The sequence below is a fragment of the Equus caballus genome, unplaced genomic scaffold (assembly GCF_041296265.1).
Source record: "Equus caballus isolate H_3958 breed thoroughbred unplaced genomic scaffold, TB-T2T haplotype2-0000437, whole genome shotgun sequence".
Classification (NCBI taxonomy): Eukaryota; Metazoa; Chordata; class Mammalia; order Perissodactyla; family Equidae; genus Equus; species Equus caballus.
The window spans coordinates 2,852,913-2,873,098 of record NW_027222394.1 but is presented as its reverse complement, the minus strand read 5'-3'; the positions used below and the strand labels follow the sequence as shown (position 1 = coordinate 2,873,098).

General features: G+C 40.6%; 1 protein-coding gene across 8 annotated transcripts in view; it reads left to right on the top strand.

The window, feature by feature from the left end:
- The first annotated feature begins 1,792 nt into the window (after positions 1-1,792).
- Positions 1,793-20,186, top strand: part of LOC138922996 (disks large-associated protein 5-like) — a 31,395-nt gene continuing 13,001 nt past the window's right edge. The window contains exons 1-8 of one of the 8 annotated variants that reach the window (XM_070259519.1): positions 1,793-1,885; positions 3,687-3,899; positions 7,292-7,469; positions 12,392-12,469; positions 14,155-14,426; positions 15,163-15,278; positions 15,699-15,822; positions 18,878-19,038. In XM_070259519.1, the coding sequence (XP_070115620.1) occupies positions 15,780-15,822; positions 18,878-19,038 (204 nt within the window). In that variant the 5' untranslated portion in view covers positions 1,793-1,885; positions 3,687-3,899; positions 7,292-7,469; ... (2 more) ...; positions 15,163-15,278; positions 15,699-15,779. Of the gene's footprint in view, positions 1,886-3,686; positions 3,900-7,291; positions 7,470-10,900; positions 11,140-12,391; positions 12,470-14,154; positions 14,427-15,162; positions 15,279-15,698; positions 19,039-20,186 lie in introns of those variants that run through there. The other 7 variants (XM_070259521.1, XM_070259518.1, XM_070259520.1 and 4 more) reach the window with 7 other exon arrangements.

Genomic DNA, 20,186 nt, shown 5'->3' with positions numbered 1-20,186 from the left:
AACCCTGGGGAGTCTGGGCACAGTGACCTGGGAGGGGCTCACCTCAGGTTGTGGGCCCTGCTGGGTGATTCTGGGGAGGGACCCAGGAAGCAGGGATCAGCTCTGGATTGTCTCTGTCATGGGTCAGGGTTCATTTGGTCAAGTTGCTTAATTCTTTTGTTGACTCGTCTTTATATCATTGCTGAATTGTGTCTGTTTGGTCAATCAGCGCTGAGAGAGGTATGTTGAATCACTCACGATAATAGCAGATTCATCAATTTTTTCTCTGTAGTTCTGTAAATTTTTGCTTCATCAATTGTGAGCCTATTTTATTAGATCCATACATGTTTCAAATTGCTCTAGCTTGGTGAATAGAATCTTATATCATTGCACCATGACCCTCTGCATTCCTAACAATGTGCCAGCTTTCTTTTGGAAAACTGCTTGGCAATTTCCTATAAGGTTAAGCATACCCAGAATGACCCAGAAATACCACATCTATATTTCCCCAAGAGAAATAAAACATGCCCACAAAAAAGACTTGTACAAGAATGTTTATAGCAACTGTTGACCTTAAACAGACAGCCAGTTGTTTCTCCGGCAAAAATGGGTTTACGGGGAACCAAGAAAGAATTGCAATTCAAAGTCTGAAACCACGGCGAGCCAGGTGCAAGTCGCTAGCAGCATGGAGGAGAAACTCTATTCTGGGCGGAAGAGGAAGTTGGGAGGGCCATTGTAAACAAGGAGTCCAGAGGTGTAGCAGCGTTTCACTAGCTGAGTTGTGATAGTCTCTCATTGGCTGAGCTTCATGGTCAAGAAGAAGTCTGTCTTCTTCCTGTTGGGCTCTGCTAGGAGGTAGGGTGTGAAAGCTCCGCCTCTGGATCCCAAGACTCCAATTTAGTGAGGTTTCTATTTATTAATTTCCACACAACTTTATTCATAATAGCCAAAAATGGAAATAATCCAGATGTCCAGCAATGGGTGAATGGATAGACAAAGTATTCGATGGAATGCCTTTCAGCAATAAAAACCAACTCCTGATCACGCAACAGTAGGGATGGATCTGGAAAGCATGGTTAGAGAAAGAAGGGCCACCTGGGAGAGGACTACCCCCTTTATGTGTGTGGTGATGGAAATCAGAGCAGAGGTTGGCTGCCTAACAGTGGGCGCCTGGAAAGGGGATGAGGGAACTCTCAGTGATGGAAATGCTGTTTTCCGATTGGGTGGTGCTTACACAGCTGTTTACGTTTAGCAAAACTCATGAAATCGCACACTAAAAGATCAATCCTTTCCACGGTATTTAAATTTTACCTCAATAAAAACCGGATGAAAAAAAAAAGCCTGGCGATGTTGGAAAGTAACGCTAAGCGATGTAAGGAGAATTCTGGGGTAGTAAACCCTTTTTAAAAAATATTAAGTGAAGAAAACCTTCCAATAAGTTGTGCTGGATTTGTGTGACTAAACAAGGACATTAAAAGCCCTGCAAACACTGAGTCCCTTCTGCTCCGAGGAGCGCTTTCACCTTTCCTCGGATGCTGGGGCCCTGGAGCTCCAGGCGGTTTACGGACCGCACCGCCTCACCAGCGCCCCGTCCCCGATCCTCAGCCATAATCGCGTCGGACGCGCCCATCCTTTGAACAGTCCGTTCACCTTTCAATCAATTCGAATAGCGCAGGGACGGACGAAATCGCAAGCCTCGTCAAAAAAAGAAGGGGCGGGCCCCTTTCCCCGCGGGGTTGCTCAAAGGCCCTCCAATCAGAGGCTGGGTGTGGGAAGTTCGGATTCTGGGCGGCTCAGGTGTAGGCGGCGCTGCTCCGAGGCGGCGGCAGCGGCGGCTCTCCAGATACGGAGCGTTTCTTTCCTTTGGGTTTGACTGAGGTTTCACGCTACAGGCTGCCTCAGGGAGGTGGGTGCTGGGAGCTGGAGGAAGGGCGCTGGCTCGCCTCCTCCTAGAAGGTCTGGAAGGGTCTGAGGTGGGCGGCGGCGAGCTGGACTCCTCTCGGGGGAGGCTCCTCTAGGACCAGTTACCTGTCCTTCCCGCAGCCGATGCCTCCGTCCTCCAGAAGAGTAAATATTTGTTGCCATAATCTATGTAGCAGTCAGCGTTTCACCACTGGGCCGTGATTGGCCTCTGGGGCGGGACGATGCTTAGCATCCTTGGCCCCGACCTTCAATTCCATTAGCTGCTCCCAGAGCCGGCGACATCTAAAACCGCCCTGGTTGGGAACCTCTAGGCAAGCAAGATGAAGGCATTCTAGACTTTCAAGCTGGAAGAAACTCCACTCAGCCAAGAGGGGAACTTGGATGTAGTGATGTGAGGAGCCAGGCTGCGGGGCTTGAGATCCCAGCTCCAGCGCCTGTTGGCTGTGCCAGCGCGGGCAGTTCTCTCCCTCACCTGTGTAACAGCGATGATACTAACCACCTGTGCTGGTTTAGGTGACAATTAAACACGCCTTTGCTATTAACTCAAGCTTTTGCATGCAGGCTGTCTCTCTTTGTGGTGTATAGTGCTACGCTGTATTTTAAAGTAACTAATGGTTTATTGTTTCTTTAACATTTAGCACATTAATACTTCCAGGAGGTGGGAAGTCAAATAGTAGAGGAGCATGCTTACTGAAAAGTAGAGTCCTTTGGCACTTCCCCTGGGCTCTTACAGGAGAGTGTTATTAGCATCCAAGTCAGAAGAATTCTCATTTTTTGTATACTCTGTTGATCGTAACATTTTAATGGGTTGCATTTCTTGTGCAGATTTTTCTTTGGAGTTTTCTAGTGGACTGTCTCAGTTGTTCTTGTTGTTGAAGAGTCTAGTTTGCTTAGAACTTTTTATCTTCCTATTGGCAGACCGTCCCCTTTTTCTTTCTTTCTTTTTTTTTCTTTTGAGCCAGCAGCACTTCTGGAGAATCAGTCATCTTTCTCCCGTTGGGCTTGGTTGTTTTCTATACCAGCTGCATAGGTGACTCCCTTAGACTTTCCACTTTCCTTTATTCTTTTCCTCATTTGAATGAAGGATTTCCTGGAACACATGGCATCCTGTTTCTTGTCCTTCTCCCTTGTTTGGCTTGAACACGTTCTCAAGAATCTTTCTAAGAAAAGAGTATGTGCCAGCTAAACAATGTGATTTCTTACATGGCCGAAAATAATTTCATTATGCCCTCAAATGGCAAACTGTATGGCTATCCTTCTGTGTGACCATGGTAATTCTTCTAAAAACCCATCTTTTGCTCACTCTTGTATATCCAACTGCCTGCTTATCATCCCTGTCTGTCTAATAGGCATCTCGTGTGTTTGTTTTGTTTTGTTTTTTGGCTTGAGAAAAACTGCCAGGCTGCCTGCCTTCATCACAGGGAAAGGTTAGGAAACGATTCTGTATACTGTCCTTTGCTTACTCTCCCTATCCTCTCCTTTCCTTCACTCTTGTCACTTTGTAATGCTGTGCGGTGAGCCTAGAGCCTCTTGTTTGTGTCATGGCCCATCGCTTCCTGGGCTGCACTTCATCTGTCAAGCAAGGCCCTATGTAGAACCCCAAAATAGACTGTACTATCTTTTGCTTTCTTCCCACTTTGCAGTGTCACATATTTATTCCATTTTGTACTGAAAAATTTTTATGTCAGAATGCTCTGAGTTGGGGCAGGAGGTGAACTGGAATCTTAATTTTTTAAATAATGTGAAAATCTATATAAGTTGTCTACCTTTCTTTTGCCTGGCAGGATGGCTGCATCACATTTTGCCAGTCAACTGAGAAAGGATTTAAATATTGAGATGATTAGAGCTAAAATTGCTGAGGAGAGATTTCTCTCTCAGAAAGCAGGCAAATATGATAAATATGAATGAAAATGACACTCCAACGTTGGAAGGTAGAAATCTTGAATTGGAGGAGGCATCTCAAGAGCCTATTCCAGAAGAGATGCGTGTGAGGCAAAGTAAGTAAAGAGCTATTGTAGTTTTAACTGCTTTGAAGAGGGGAAAAAAGTTGGTTTAATACCTGAGGTTAAAAAATCCTTGACCAGGGGCCAGCTGGGTGGTGTGGTGGTTAGGTTCACATACTCTGCTTCTGCGGCCCGGGGTTTGTGGGTTCGGATCCTGGGCATGGACCTACATAGTGCTCATCAAGCCTGTGGCAGCGTCCAGCAAACAAAATAGAGGAAGATTTGGCAACAGATGTTACCTCAGGGGCAATCTTCCACATCAAAAAAAAAAAAAAAAACACCTTACCAGGGGGGCTGGCCCCGTGGCCGAGTGGTTAAGTTTGCGCGCTCTGCTGCAGGCGGCCCAGTGTTTCGTTAGTTCGAATCCTGGGCGCGGACATGGCACTGCTCATCAGACCACGCTGAGGCAGCCGTCCCACATGCCACAACTAGAAGGACCCACAACGAAGAATATACAACTATGTACTGGGGGGCTTTGGGGAGAAAAAGGAAAAATAAATAAATAAATAAAATCTTTAAAAAAAAAATAAAAAAAAAAATAAAAAACACCTTACCAGAAGAATGGAGTTTTGAAATCCCATTCTAAATAACTTGGTATTTTCTACAACTAAATACTGTCTATTTAAGGTAAAGGCTGTGAAAGTTCCATTCACTTGTGGAGTATTGTAACGCTTTAGGATTCCTATATGGCAGTACGGATAATAAAGTTCTGACTTCTGGAGTTTGAATAAGATAAGTGTTGACAAGATGAATTGATAAGGGACATTAAAATAGAAGTTTTGTAGATAAATGAGGTGTCCAGTTGTTTAAATGTTCACTGCTTCAATTTTGTCATTTTCCAGGACCAGTGAAATATGCAGCATGTACAACATATTGAACGTATTCAAGCTTAATTGATTCTGCAAAAGAGAGGCTTGGGCTAAAATATTTCTTCCAGATTTGTCACTTTTGTGATTCTAAAGGAAAATGAGAGAAAAGAATTGGACAAAAGTGTTGTAGGGTTGTTTTTGTTTTTGAGATGACGTGATCGGTGCATGTTTGAAGGTCAAAGGAAATGGGTTGGTAGTTGAGGGGGAGAAAGTAAGGAATAACGTGTCTTAGGAGTTGGGAGGAAACAAAAACTGGGCCATAGAATGATATAGGGTGACCTTTAAAGGAAGAGCTAGACATTTTTTGTCTGAGAAGGTGATATTGCTGCCTATATCAGCTCCTTGCGTCTACTCTAGCCCTCTCAAATACTCCGTTCCTTGACCAAAATCTCTCAAAGGAAAGTCTAACTCTGTCAGTATGCTGTTAAAATAGCCTTCATTTTCCATTTGTGAAAGTCTAGAGGTGGCAGTAGGCCTGGCATGTTCCAGAGAAGCAAGTAGGTGAGCGTGGCTAGAGAAGAACGAACAAGGGGGACAGTGCCCGTAGAGCCCCGAGGGCCTTCTTTATGGGGAGACGAGCTTTACTCTGAGTGACATGAGAAGCCATTATTGGATTAGTGTGTTTATAATCTGCTTTATGTTTTAAAGCATCACTTATGGATGGTAGGGTGACCAGCATGGCCTCCAGGAGACCAGCTGGGAGACAACTGCAATAATTTAGCTCATGGTTGACCACAGTGGGAACGGCAACCCTGGGTGGTTTCATTCTGGATATATTTTGAAGTTTGAACCAATAGGATTTCCTAATGGAGTGGATGTAGGTTGATAAAGAAAAGTCAGTTTGGTTCTAAGGGTTTTGGCCTGAGCAACTAAAAAAATGGAGTGGCCATTTACTAAATTGTAAAATACTGAGAGAAGAACCTGCCATCTATAGATGGCAAGTCAGGGTACTGTCTAGTATGGTCTGATGACGTGAAATATAAAGCTGGGCTGTTCTACTGAAGAGGAAGAAATAATTGAGAAACAGCAATGAGGGATCACCCCCCTGGCCCGCTTCAGGCCCAGTGATATGACCTTTGTGGGAGAAGAAATCAGTAAACCACTTGAGAGGACAATATGGGGAGGTTGTCTTCAGGGGAGAGCCAGGTTTCGGTTAAATCAAGAGATGAAGGGAACGGGAACTTCAGGGGAGTTGAGGATATAGGGGTTTCATCGATGATTAACCATTTCATCATCTGAGCTTTCGCATCTTCTGTTCTTTGCCTGGATTATTTCTGTTAAACAACTTTATTCAGGTAGAATTTGCATACCATAAAATTCACCCATTTAAGTAAATGACCTTTTTTAAGTAAATTTACTGAGTTGTGCAGTCATCTCCCTGGATTATTTTAAACCCTCACCCAGTGGGCAAACGCACTCTCATTCTTCAGAACCCTTCTCTGGTATTCACTCTTCTGACAAGCCTTTCCTGACCTCCCCAGACAGGTTTATACTGATTCTCAATTGTGCATTCTCGTAGTCTTCAATCCATGCTAAACCAAATTGAAACTGTGCTCATCTCCCCCACGATACTGTGAGCCCTTCAGGGGCAGAAATTCTCTTATTCTTACTTCCTAAAAATGTCTGGTACATAGTAGCTGCTCATATTTTTTAAACAAGTTTAAATAAACATGAGAATACATAGTAGAAACCTGAGTTGAGAATCATAGGTGAGAGGTAAGGAATCTGACAACTAGCCTTAATCTCAAAGGAAAAATTGTGTTAGTTACCCCAAAACTTAATGGTTTAAAACAACAACCATTTATTATTTCATACAGTTTTTGTGGGTCAGGAATTTGGGTGCTGCTCAGCCGGGTGGTTCTGCAGGTTGCAGTCAAGGTGTCATCCAGGGATGCCTCTGAAGCTTGACTGAGGCTGGAGGAGCTGTTTCCAAGATGACTCACTCACATGACTGGCAAGTGGATGCTGGCTTTTGGCAGGAGGCCTTAGTTCTTCATCGTGTGGCATCTCCATAGGGCTGCTTGAGTCTCCTTAAGGCTCCACGTGGCCACTGACTTCCCCAGCGCAAGTGATCTGAGAGAGAGCAGGGCCAAGCTGCACTGTCTTTAATGATACAGTCTTGGAAGCCACACTCCATCATTCCCACACTTTTCTTGGTGACACAGCTCAGCCCTATTCTGTGTGGAGGGGACAACACAAGGGCGTGACTACCAGGAGGTGAGAATTGTTGGAGGTCAGCTTGGAGGTGGGTGATCATAGAAGTTAATTAATTTAAAAGTGAAGTAATGCATGCCTAGTACATGACAAGCTGTTAATATGTGAACAAGAGAAGGCAAAAGGAAGAGAAACTTTAAAAGAATAGGGGTTGAAATGACTTGTGTGGTTAGCGTGCTAAGGAATCAATACGAAGTTACTGAAAGTATTGCTTAGCAGCTGTTGAAGTTAGACAATGGCATATTAGACATTTGGATAACTTTTTATTTGAACATTTTATATGCTATTTTCCCCCCTGCTTAGGATCAGCGAAGTCTCTCTTCTAAGTGATCAACGAAGACAAATGCTCCGGAAATACCTAGAGGAAAAGCGACTAAAAAAATTAAGAGAGAAACCTCAGCGACAACCGTTTATAGTGGGTGTTTATTGACCCAATAAGCCTATTTTTCTTTCATCAATACCAGCACACCAACCAAAAAAGGTAAATTTAGTATCATAACTTGATATTCAGGAATAGTTCTTAACCAGACTTTTCTTTAAGAGATTATACTTGATCTTAGCCAAGAGGCCAAGAAGCGATTCTTTGAGAGTTTAAATGACTAAAATAACCCTTTCCCTGTAGTCCCTTTATTCACTTAGCTAGTTGGCAGGAGCCGGGAAGGACATACTAATAGTTCAGAAGATAAAGATCAGGTCTCTCGGTGCAGCCATAGGTAGGTTGACACGGGATAAAACTAGCAAAGCAGTCAGAGCCGGGCTGGACGGGGAAGGCCGGGTGAAGGATTTGGCGTCCATCCTGTCGGATGCGCAGAGTCAAGAGAGGCTTATACATGAGCTTGTACCATGATCAGATTAATAATTCAGGAAGATTACCCTTGCCTGGAAGATCGTAGTCTGGAAGGGGAAGAACTTATAGGTAGGAAGACTGTAGTGAGACTGTCATGATAGAGTAGGTGAGACAGGATAAGGGGACTGGGGCAGTGGGCTTAAAGGAAGAAACAGGTGTGAGACATCTCAGGAGAGAAATTGACGGGGACCAAGCAGATGGTGAGGGGTGAAGGAAATTGAAGAGTCGGAGATAAGATGATTCTGAAGATAAATTAGTTTGAGCAACCATATAAATTGTGCTGCCGCTAAAAGAGGTGTGGAAGGCAGGAAAAGGAATATGCCTAAGTGGGTGCATATTGATAATGCTTTTTCTGCTTTTTTTAAAGCTCATTTGGGCCATCTGGATAACAGGCAGTTGGGAATAAAAATTTGAAAATCAGGACGGAGATCCATGCTGAGTGGTGGATTTAGGATATGATATTGGGAGTATGGATGGGGGTTTAAGCTCTAGGGCTAAATGAGACCACTCCAGTAAAGATATACACATTGTGAAAGAGTGAGGTCTAGAGAGCACCTTCAAGTGGGCAGAAGTCAGGTACCAGTGATAGGTCAGATTGGCAGGAGAGCTAAAACAGGACAGAAGCTGGAGGAGGGGTGATCTAAAGAAGAGAATGATCCATGAGTCAAGAGGGATGAAGTTTGAACACAGGCAGCTGGATTTGTAAATTAGGTAGTCACTGGTGATTTGCTCTTTTCAAGGTAGTCTCTTGTTGGCTGTGTATTCATTCCTGATTTAAATAAGAAGTGAATAACATAAAAGCTCAAGATATCGCCTGTTTTTGTTTGCTTCAGGAATGTCATTGATTTATTTGAGAGACCTTTGATTACTCTGCGTGTGACCTTAGGATAACATGGAAGTGACCAAAAGTAGTAGAATGTAGCTCAAGGTGGAAAGATACAGAAAAATATGGTGTGTATGTGTTCAAGGAGGTCGAGATTGTTTCTGTTTGGAGGAACATCAGAGAAGACCTCTTGGAAGGGGCTGAATTTAATCTGGCTTCTCAAGAGTATGTAAGGCACCAGTCATTGGTCTAAACTGTAAACAGCTATTTACAAAGTGTTATATGTAGGGGGGAAAAAGACACACATTGTTGTGTTAAATAACACGATTCACCAGTAGTTTTTTATTCTACTTAGACAATAGCCATCGCTGAATATTGTTTACTTTGTGCCTCGTTTCTTCAGCACTAGATCTTCCCTGAGATTTGGAGAAGCAAGTGGCTCCTAATCTAGAGGAGAAGTCTGGTTGTGCTTCTTCAGGAATTTTAGAGTTGATAAATATCTTATCACTTTTAATCAATCCTTCTCTTGCTGGATTTCTTCCTTGCTTTCTGATCAGGTCTCCATTTTCTTAAGGACAGAGGAGAAGTGCATAATCATTGGATTTGAAGGCAAACTGTCAAAGCTAAGAAAGTAAGCTGTGCAGTATCTTTTCATAAACAGGAGAGAAGAGATCTTAATACTCTAGTCTCTTCATCGACCCCTTCCAAATATTTCCAGTTCATCATATTAACAAGGATTCTAATACCTGGAAAACATAGTATGAAATTTCTCCTTTGTGCTCACTGAGAAATATGAGTACGTTTTGAGGCTTTTAAGCATAATTTAAATCAAACCAGAACCAGAAAAGAGAGTAATTTAAGTTAGCAAGTATCTTTTTGGCAAGTATCTTTTTGCCATAAATGAATAAGGGTTAGATGGCTATGGGTAAAATTTAACTTTAAAATGGAAACTTTATTTTGTAATGAGACATGGAAGTAAATTATGGCAGTTCCTTTTTTTAACTTTATCTTCTTTTGATTGTTTTAATGCTGTTCCATCTTGTATGGATTGCCAGGTCAAAGGCCAAAGCCCAAATGGAGCTGACTAGGGTGTAGTTGATAGGAGATAATTGTTACTAAAATGATGAATCATGCTCCTTTTCTCAGAGTAAGTAAATTCATTTTAAATCTATTATCAGCTTCAATCAGAGTGATTATTTTCCTAGAGTTAACAGTACCAAACTCCCTGTTATTGGTATGGTGACATAGAGCAGTTTTGGCTAGATGCTAAGGAAGTACTCACTTGAAATATTCATTGCCAAACATCCCTTATGAGATCTATACCAACTCTGTGTGTCACTCTGTTTGTTTACTGGGCTCTATTATGCATCCATGTCATTATAAAATGCAGATAGGGATATAAAGCACGTAGGGTGGGGGATAAACTTATGGGTCTTCAGAACACCATTATGAACAAAGTTAATAGGACGATTACTAAAATAAAGTGAAGTGGGCAAGGAGGTAAATAGCATGTCTCTTTATCAGGTGAGAAGGCTCTGTTTCATGTATTCAATAAATTGAGTCACTACCATGTTCCTCTAGTCTCTAGGATATAGTAATGAATAAAGCAACCTTCCCTGTTTTCATGGAGCTTACATCTGAGATAGGCAATGAAAAGAAAAATACATAGTATGTGATGGTCATTAGTATTATGCGGGAAATAAAAAAAAAAAGAGAAGGCAGATGGGGAGTATTGAAGCTGGTACAGGGTGAGCTTCTGATGGGGCCTCGCTGAGACAGTGGCATTTTGAATGAAGTCTCCAAGGAAGTTGGAGAGTGCACTGTGGGAAGAGTTTTCTATCCAGGAGAAGATTTTTCCAGACAAAATTCAAAAGTTTTGAAGCGAAAACATGCTGGTATGTTTAAGGACTCTCAGAAGATTATAGTCAGCTATTTTGAATAGCTTAGGCTATTAGCATTTTCAAAATTCTAGGATTCTACAAAAAGCTTGTAAGGAAATCTATATAATGGAAAACTTTTTTCATCTCATCTTATTTGGGGTGGTGGATTTTTTGCTGGGTCCTTTACAATAGTCAGATTTCAGATGAGGGGTCAAAATACGGATTGAAAATGTGGTAATTTGATTCATTAAGCAATTAAATCACGTACCACCTAATCTTTTAAATAGATCATTAATAGGAGTGATGTTCAAGCAACATGATCTGGTCAAAGGCAAACTTCTGAAAAGAAAGTGTCCAACGAGAAAAAAGGTAGGGGTGTTAGCAATTATTATAAGCTCTGATGTTGCCGCAACAATGCTTGAGTAATTGCCGAAAGCATTTAATTTCGTAGTTCCCGCAGCAGGGCAGCCTGCAATGCCCACGTGCGTGAGAACCACTCGGTCGATGACTCAAAGAGCGAAGCAGACCTCGGGGGCAGGCGCCGCCAGTGCAGCCTCCGCGGGAGCAGCCTCCGCTGCGCCGGCCACGCGAGCGGCGCGTGGTGAGAACTGTTCCTTCATCAGTGGCTGAAGTAGAATGCTCTGGTCCCTGAGGTTTTTCGTGTTCAGTTTTTAAAGTCATCGTGTACGTCTTTGAGGAGGCGAGGAGGAAACGGGAGATTCCAGGTCCCGAAGACAGGTTCAGTGCCCCACCATCCAGTTAGCACACAGTGGGCGCTCAAGCGGTGGAGTATGTGCATCGGTGGGCAGCGCCACAAAGTGAAGATTAATGGCCCCAGTAAATTACAGCCCATTTGTTTGGTGGAATACAGTGTACCGTTTAAGAACGATCCTGTGAAAGACACTTCATGACATGGTTCAGGATATATTAAGTGGGCAAAGAAAACAGGTCAAATTCTGAACAGTGTGATCACAATTCTAAAATATGTATGTGAATATGTGAACATAGGAAAAAACTGAAAAAGCATACCCTGAAGTGTCAGCAGTGATGATTTCTGAATAATGTCATCTTGAGTGATTTTTATTTGTTTATTTTTTGAGGAAGATTAGCCCTGAGCTAACATCTGCTGCTAATCCTCTTCTTTCTTGCTGAGGAAGAGTGGCTCAGAGCTAACATCCGTGCCCATCTTCCTCTGCTTTATATGTGGGACACCCGCCACAGCATGGTTTTGACAAGCAGTGGGTAGGTCCTCACCGGGATCTGAATGCCTGGGCTGCCAAAGCAGCAGTGTGAACTTACCTGCTGCGCAGCGGGGCCTGCCCCTCTGGGGTGATTTTTTTTTTTGCATTGTTTTTATGCTTTTCTTTTCCTGATTTTCTATAATAAATATGCATTTGATAGTCAGAGGCAAAAGGTAAAATACATTATCACCTTTTGTTTTGAAAACAGATATCCTATACTTGGCAGGAAGTTATATCTGTTTTTATCGTTTTTAAATAGGATATTTTAAAATGACTTTTAATCATAAAATCCTATAAGGCATAGATTCGTATTGTTGCCTTTTTGTCTTTCCCAAATTACCTAGGACGTTTTTATTTTTTTGAGGAGGATTGGCCTTGAGATAACATCTGTGCCCATCTTCCTCTAGTTTATATGTGGGACACCTGCCACAGCATGGCTTGATAAGCAGTGCAGAGGTCCATGCCCAGGATCTGAACCAGCAAACCCTGGGCCACCGAAATGGAGTGTATGAACTCAGCTGCTATGCCACTGGACCGGCTCCTTACCTAGTACTTTTAATGCAGAATTTTCTATCTAGTCAAAATGGATCTGTTATGTCATTTTTATTTTAGATAATGAAACAGAAAGAAAAGTACCCAATCAAGGAAGGCGTGCCGAAAAGATCGAAGAAGAACCAGGCAAGGTAGAGTGTAAGTATCTGTTTATGTCTAGACATTTGGAAAATCTCATTGCGATTTTCATGAAGCTGAAATTAAGCTTACAGAACTGCTTCAAGAGGGTAACCTCCACGTGTGTGAAAACCTCTTGAAGCACAAGGAAGCATCAAGAGGGTTTACTGTTAGGGTTTATGAGGTGTCTCATCTTCAAAACCTTATAGGTAGAGAATGTGTAGTTTGGTTAACAGAAGAGAGAAAATAAAAACACAGCTGACGGAAACCTTTATGTGAGCATCGGCTAGGAGACGGGTGCAGTGGGTGAAATGCGTTGACTCTGGATTCAGCTAGGCCTGAGTTTGCCTATTGTCTCACTTCCAATTGGCTATATAATCTTGGGGAAGTTATGAGTTTGTTCTCCCAGCTGTAACATGTAATATCTACATAGAGTAGTTTCAAGAATTAAATCACCTGACGTTTCTGACAGCATCTAGCGTAGTGCCTGGTAGAGTCTTCAAAAAGAGCCACCATTTCAAGGACCCAGTCCCTTAATTTATAATCCATGCTACAATTCCTTAGCCTTAAAAAAAAAAAAAAAGTTATGCCAAAGCGTAAGAAACCTGGCTAGATTCTTACCAAAAATCAGACATCGATCCTCCAAGGAAGGCAGTACAGGGTGATCTTCACAGGTGAGCAGCTGGACCTCACACTCCTCCCTCAAGGTTGGTTTTCTCCTTAAGGATTATCACTAGTGTCTACCTTTGCAGCCACACAGGCCTCAGGGACAGTGTTACCCTTAAACTCTCGTCCGAGTAGAAATACTCTGCTTTCAATTCATATCTCATTAAAACTCAGAGACGTAGAAACCTCTAAAAATTCTGTTGAAATGGGTGGGTTAAATTGGCAAAGGTGGTCGAAAGGTACAAACTCCCAGTTATAAAATAAGTAAGTAGAGAATGTAATGTACTGCATGGTGACTACAGTTAATAATGTTGTATATTTGAAAGTTGCTAAGAGTAGATCTTAAAAGTTCTCATCACAAGAAAACAAAATTCGTAACTGTGCATGGTGATGGATGTTAACTAAACTTACTGGGGTGATCACTGCACAATATACAAATATTGAATCATTATGTTGTATACCTGAAACTAATGTAATGTTGTATGCCAATTATATTGCAGTAAAAAAATACCAAATAACAAATTGACTTGAAAAAGAAAATACGCTTCACATTTTATATGGTTAATCTTACTGTGTCACATTGAAAAATGGTTTTGCTCATATGATGAAGTTATTTATAATAATCCAAAGTTATTAAAAAAAGGATTTTGTCCTTGACAATAGTAGTAATCCAATAAACATTGGATTTCTGATTCTCAAACCTTTGTAATTATCAACATAATTTAAGTAAAAAGATATGCATTTGTTAGGTGAGTGAATTTTTCCACCTTAGTTTTCACATATTTTAATTTTTGGTAATACCTAAAACCTATTATATAGTTTTTTTAATATGGATTGGTTCTCCCTCTTTCTGGACCATAGCAATGGTTTATGTAGCTGGTCTTCTGACTCCATGTAAACATTTAATTGTATTTGTTTTTGTTTCTTAAATTATGTACATGGGACATATCTCTTAACTTTCACATTTTCGGGCCTAAAACATTGGGGGAATATATCCCCAGAAGAGAGACTCTCACTCTGTTCTGTTTATTCACATCCAGGTCGTTTCTTTTAAAGTTGATAGTGAAGTAAATACTTTGGAATCACAAATCAGTGTGACAAACGGAAGGGATACAGATGGAGTCTTATCAAAAGTGGAAACGTTACGTAAGACAAATCCTGCAAAAATGAAAGGGAGGCCATCCTTCGCACCAGTAGATTTTCTGTTTCGGCCGCCAGATGGTCTGAAGAGTTGTGACGTAACACCTAGGACTCCAACAAGTACCGCTACTTTGACAGCCAGTTACAGCTGCATCTCTTTAAAAACAGAAGTGTAAGAATGAGATGTTATTAATGAATTCCTTGCTGAGATGCATGACGAATGCCTTTCTTAGATTTGGCCTGTGCTTTTTAAGTCATTTAGTTAGTAAACTATGTTCATTATAAATCATGAAAATTTGACCTTTCCAAAAAATTTTTCAGAAGGCTACAATAATGTATTTGACAGGTTTGATATTTTCTGTGCATTATTATTTTCATGATTCAATTTGGTTTTTTTTTGCTTTTAAGAAGTGACTTAATTGTAACACTTAGAAATAAATTTTTAGAAAGAAGAAATTGCTATACTGTAGTTCAGACATGGTTTGGATTTTTTTGTTTGTCTTTTTTTTACTGAGTATTACTTTATAAAAGCTATCTCAAAAGACAAAATGATTAACCTGTAAAGTGGGGAGAAAAAATCAGTTTGAATCTTTAAAAGAAATGGCAAGGTTGCTTTCCAAAGGCCGGCTGGCGGCAGATTGACTGGGAACTGCTCTGCGGCATCTGAGACTCCTAAGTGTGTATGTCCAGTTGAGAGGTCTTCGCATCTGTGGATCTCATCGCAGGGAGCAGAGACGGGCCTTCCCACTGGAGGTGTTTACGGTTTTCCCCTCCAGATTAGACAAGTTTTAAAAAACAAACATATTTCTATTTTATCCCATGTTTTTAAAAAACAACATAATTTTGAAATCCTTCAATGAGATATATGGGGTTCATGTTTCATGAAGTGTATTTTTGCTCTTGTTTAGTGATGAGGCTCCAGAAGTAACAAAAGAAATGTTGGCACGCAAAAGTAAAACTTCAGTACATTAAGATTCCGATGAATTACGACGTCCTTTGAGTTCTCTGACAGTTGAGAGCACAGGTATGGTATTTTCATGAATTTTTTACTTGTTTCTCTGGGTTATGATTTATCAGAGATCATTTCGAGCCCTTTTCACCATATGTCTCACCATGTAGCTCAGGGTGTGATCTCAGGGTCAGAAGAAACGGAAAAGCATGGGGAGGGCTATCTGGAGACAGAGCTGGAATGAGGACTACAGACTGAGAGGGGGACCGAAATGTAAATTTGAAGAGATGAAGAACGTTGAGCGACACTGTAAAAGGAGATCTGATGAATGAAATCATTGAAGCAGAAATAAAATTTTATTTAAATTTTAAATTTATTTAAAAATTTCAATTTCAATGTTGAAAAAATTGAAGGATTTAAGGAATTTGTCTTGTGGGGGATGTCATAGGAGTTGCTGCTTTGAAATGTATATGTAATGTTTTCTTTAATCTATAGATCGTGTCTTAAATAAAAATGAAACTACTACTGAAAATTTACATTGCTTTCCAATAAAAGAAGTCCCAACACTTGAAATAGATGAGGATCAGACATCTCAGCAGCGACATGTGCTGCATTTCAGGTCTGTGCATTTGTTCCCAGTGTAAGCATTTTGTATTAATGTCTAGACATTTAAAACCAAAATTAAACTATTTGAACCTTAATATAATACGTAGATGAATTAGGAGGAAACTGACATTGAGTGATTTTTATTTATCTTTTAAATTAAATTTTTTTCAATGGCTAGTACATTCTTGTGGTTCCTAACTTAAAAGATAAAAAGAGGTACAAGTGAGAAACCCTTTTTCCAACTGTGCTCCCAACCCTACAGTTCGAACCTTCCACAGAGGCAAGTGTTACTCATTTCTTGTGAATTTTTCCAGAGATACATAATGCATATGTAGATAAACATTTTTTAAATGTAAGCAGAAGTATACTATTCTCTTTTCATTTAATGTTAAATGGAGGAGATATTCCATTTTAGTACCTTAAGAACTTTCTCATGCTGTTTTTTTGTGTGTTTTAATGGCCGCATAGTATCCAATTGTATGGATACACCACGATTTACTTAGTAGGCCCCTATTCTGGTTGTTTCCATTGAGTTCAGTCTGGTAGTATTACTGTCAAGCCTGCAAAGAACAAGCTTGGATGCTTTTCAATCCTCTCCTGTGCAAATAAATAAAGACCTCAATTTACATTCCCTCAGCAAAATATGGGAGTTCCTATTTTATCATACCTTTTCTTTTTCTCAAACAAAGAAACTAAGTTAATGTTTATTTTGTAAAAGAAGGATAGAGGGAGATGATTGGAGGCTCCTTGGCCCACTAAATCATGAAATAGGATTATGTTTCTCCAACTATGAAGACTGAAAATTAGAGTTCCTGTTTGGGAACCTAAATGCCATGTCACCTAAATGCCTTGGTCACAGATCAGAGGACTGCATCTGGAGAAAGGCCCCAACACTCCACATCACACAGGAAATGATGACATACTATGTCCTTTAGTGCATGTAGCAAGAAAATTCTCACACCTTTTCCAATGCAGTCCTAACCACTTCTTTGGTCTTTGACAATCAAATAGAGGAGAAATATTACCTTCCTATAGTTTTAATACTCATTTGTTCTATCCTGAATGAGTATATTTCAGAGCCACTTCAGTTGTTTGTAGAACATAAGGTTTTATGATTGTAAGGGATTTTAAAGATGAGCTAGTCCACTGTGTTGTTGGACTGAGACATTGAGATAATAAACAATTTACCCAACTAAATAATGTCGGATCTAAGCCAAGTCTCCTCTCTCATTAATTAAGTTCTCATTAGATATAAACAGCTAAATTTTTCTTCTAAGAAAAAAACTATCCTCAGTTTCTCCTGCTAAGATGCTTTTTATAAAGAGACAGATTCAATTTATCTTGGGCCGGGGTTTCTCGCCTGGCACTACTGACACTCAGATTGGATAATTGTTGTTGTGGGGCCGTCCTCTGCATCGCAGGATGTTGTGTAACATCCCAGACCAGTAGCACTCCTCTGGTTTGTGACAAAGGTGCTCTAGACACTGCCAGATGTCCCCTGGGGGGCAAAATTGACCCGTGTTGAGAACTACTGCGCTTGGACAAGCAAAACCTACTGATTAGAATCTGTGAGGCCCTAACACTGTAATTCCAGACTTACAGGGTTTAGCTTCAACTTACTCTGGGGAGTTGGGTTGGTCTTAGTTCCATGGGCAATACCAGAACCAAAGACAGAACTCAGGCATGTCTGGTTCTTTCTGTTTCATCTGTGATAAATAAGAACAGAAAGAACTAGAAATATTAGCTTGGAGAGTGGCTCTTGGCGTTAACCATCCACATAAGTTTTAGGTGTAGAAAGATGGACATATATAGGATATCAACTTGTATTTATGGATTTTAATATATCACAGTTCATAAAATAAGCATCAGCTCTGGAAAATTACTATTGTACAAGTGTCATATTGCTAATACTTAGATATTAGTTTGAGAAACATTTGTAAAACTGAAACATATGTCATAATTTTAGAAAGATTCTCCAATATGAAAGAGAGGAATTAATACTGACCGACTGCCTTGAGTGGGAAAGGAAGCTTGAAGCATATATTCCAAATAAAGGGGAGGGAACATTTATGTTTTTTGTCTTAGCTTTGTTTATTTTATTTTATTTATGTATGTATTTAGGAAGATCGGCCCTGAGCTAACATCTGTTGCCAGTCTTCCTCCTTTTTTTCCCTCTCCCCAAAGCCCCGACATATAGCTGTATATACTAGTTGTAGGTCATTCTAGTTCTTCTGTGTGGGATGCCACCACAGCATGGCCTGATGAGCGGTGTGTAGGTCCGTGTCCAGGATCTGAACCAGCGAACCCTGGGCCGCTCAAGGTGAGTGCATGGACCCAACCACTTGGCCACCAGGCTGGCTCCGCATTGTTTATTTTAATATGTTTACATTTACCTGAAACAAAAATCTAGTGTTGCTGAACTTTATAGTTTTGTTATTCAAAATAGCAAGAATTTTCATATCTCAACATATGTTCACTAGTATCTCTGTGCTAAAATGGTAGATGACTTATAAGGTGTAAGTAATTAGAATGTTAGCCATCATTCCTGGGAGTTAAACGTTTGCCTATTTTATTATTAGATTTTTTTTTATGACTTTTTGAGTGACATCTATATGTAGTATTGTTTAATTATGCAAAATATTTTCTGAATGAAAATGACCTAAATAAATATGGAACAAATTTTCTGATATTTCCTTAATCTTATTTGGAGAAGCTTTTTAGAAAAAATCACTTGTGTGCCGTGTGAAGTCCTTAGATGCTGATGTACAGTGAGCTGTTTGAGGTTGAATTCTTGTAAAATACAAGGTGAGCAGAATGCTGTTTACTATGTAGCAACATATATGAGAATGAATATGGCTACGTTTTAGTGGGAACAGCAGCAGACAGTTAATGCTCAGTATTTGTATGACAAAGTTTTGTAGTCAATGTTTTTTTGTTTTGCTTTAAGGTAAGAGTTTGATTCTGGAAGCCCCAGGATATTTGGGGTGAGGTCGTCCTATCAGCTGGCTGACTTGCGATCAAGGTCCTGTTTTGTTCTCTCGCTTTTGAAAATCTCATCTTTCCCTTAGCAGAAGATCTCATTCCCCTCGCAGCTGGTCAAAAAAGGCTCCTTAAGGCAGAAATATTCAAACAGTTTGAAGAACTGGTGGACAACTTGGAATACAAACAAAGCGAAAAGGATACCACCTGTGCAGACCTGGATGGATTCTGGGACATGGCCAGCTTTCAGGTTTGTGGTCAGGATTTGGAATGGATTAACTTTCGAGTAGCATGTTTTTGGAAGTGAGGCAACAGTAGTAAAATGGGAGTAGTAGAGGCTGCTTAGGTATCTGTAGTATTAAATGAGATATTAGTCCCTTTACAAACTGTAAAGCACTGTCTAAATTTTATGGCTGCTGTCCCCTCCTCCCGCATACTGTCAGGATAATTTCTATCAGGGTTGGAAATTGAGATTCTATTCAGCTGTTGCCTAGTCTGTGATTATTCCACATGTGAGAAAATGAGGACGAGTCTTCAGTAGCTGGGTCCATCCAGCAGTTATTGTCCCTGCTGTGTGCCAGGCATTGGACGAGGAGCTGACAAATAAGGCACATTCTCTACCCCAGAGGAGTTTATAGTTTTATCAGAGTCAGACATAGCACGTCATTCCAATCTGGTGTAGAAAGTGCTGATAGAGGCAGTTACTAGGAAGATCAGTGAAGGTTGGGAGGAGATGACACTTTCTGGCTTTTTGAGCTTATTTTAGAAATAAGCATATAAAATACTATTTCAAGAACCAGTGGCCAAGAACTGTGAGACATTTGCAGACAGCCCGAAACCTGGAAGAAGGGGCCGCAGCAGCACAGGAAGGAAGCTGTCTGGATGAGGCCGTGGGCTGATCCAGGAGAAGGAACTTTAAAAGCAAGTGTTAATATGCTCAAAGAGACCAGGCATTTTTTCTGCCAAATAAGAACAGCTATGAAAAAAAGAACATTCAGAGAACGACAACAAGAGCTCTTTGAAGTTAAAAACTATAAGAGCAGAAATGTAAGATTCACTAGAAAGATGGAATATGAAGCTGAGATCTCCCATAAATTAGAGCAAAAAGAGAGAGAAAATAGGAGAGACTAGATAAGAATATTAAGGGGACCAGTCTAGGAAGTATAATATCCAAATAATAGGAATTCCAGAAAAAGAGAACAGAAAAAATAGCGGAGAGGAAATGATCAATGAAATAGTTTGACATTTTTCGAGAAGTGGAGGACCTGAATTCCAGATTGAAGGAGCCCATTGAGTGCCTAGCACTGTGAGTCAGAGTAGACGCACACCAATGCACAATGAAATATAATTGTACAACTCTTGGGATGAGGAGAGACATCTAGAAACTTCCAGAGAGCA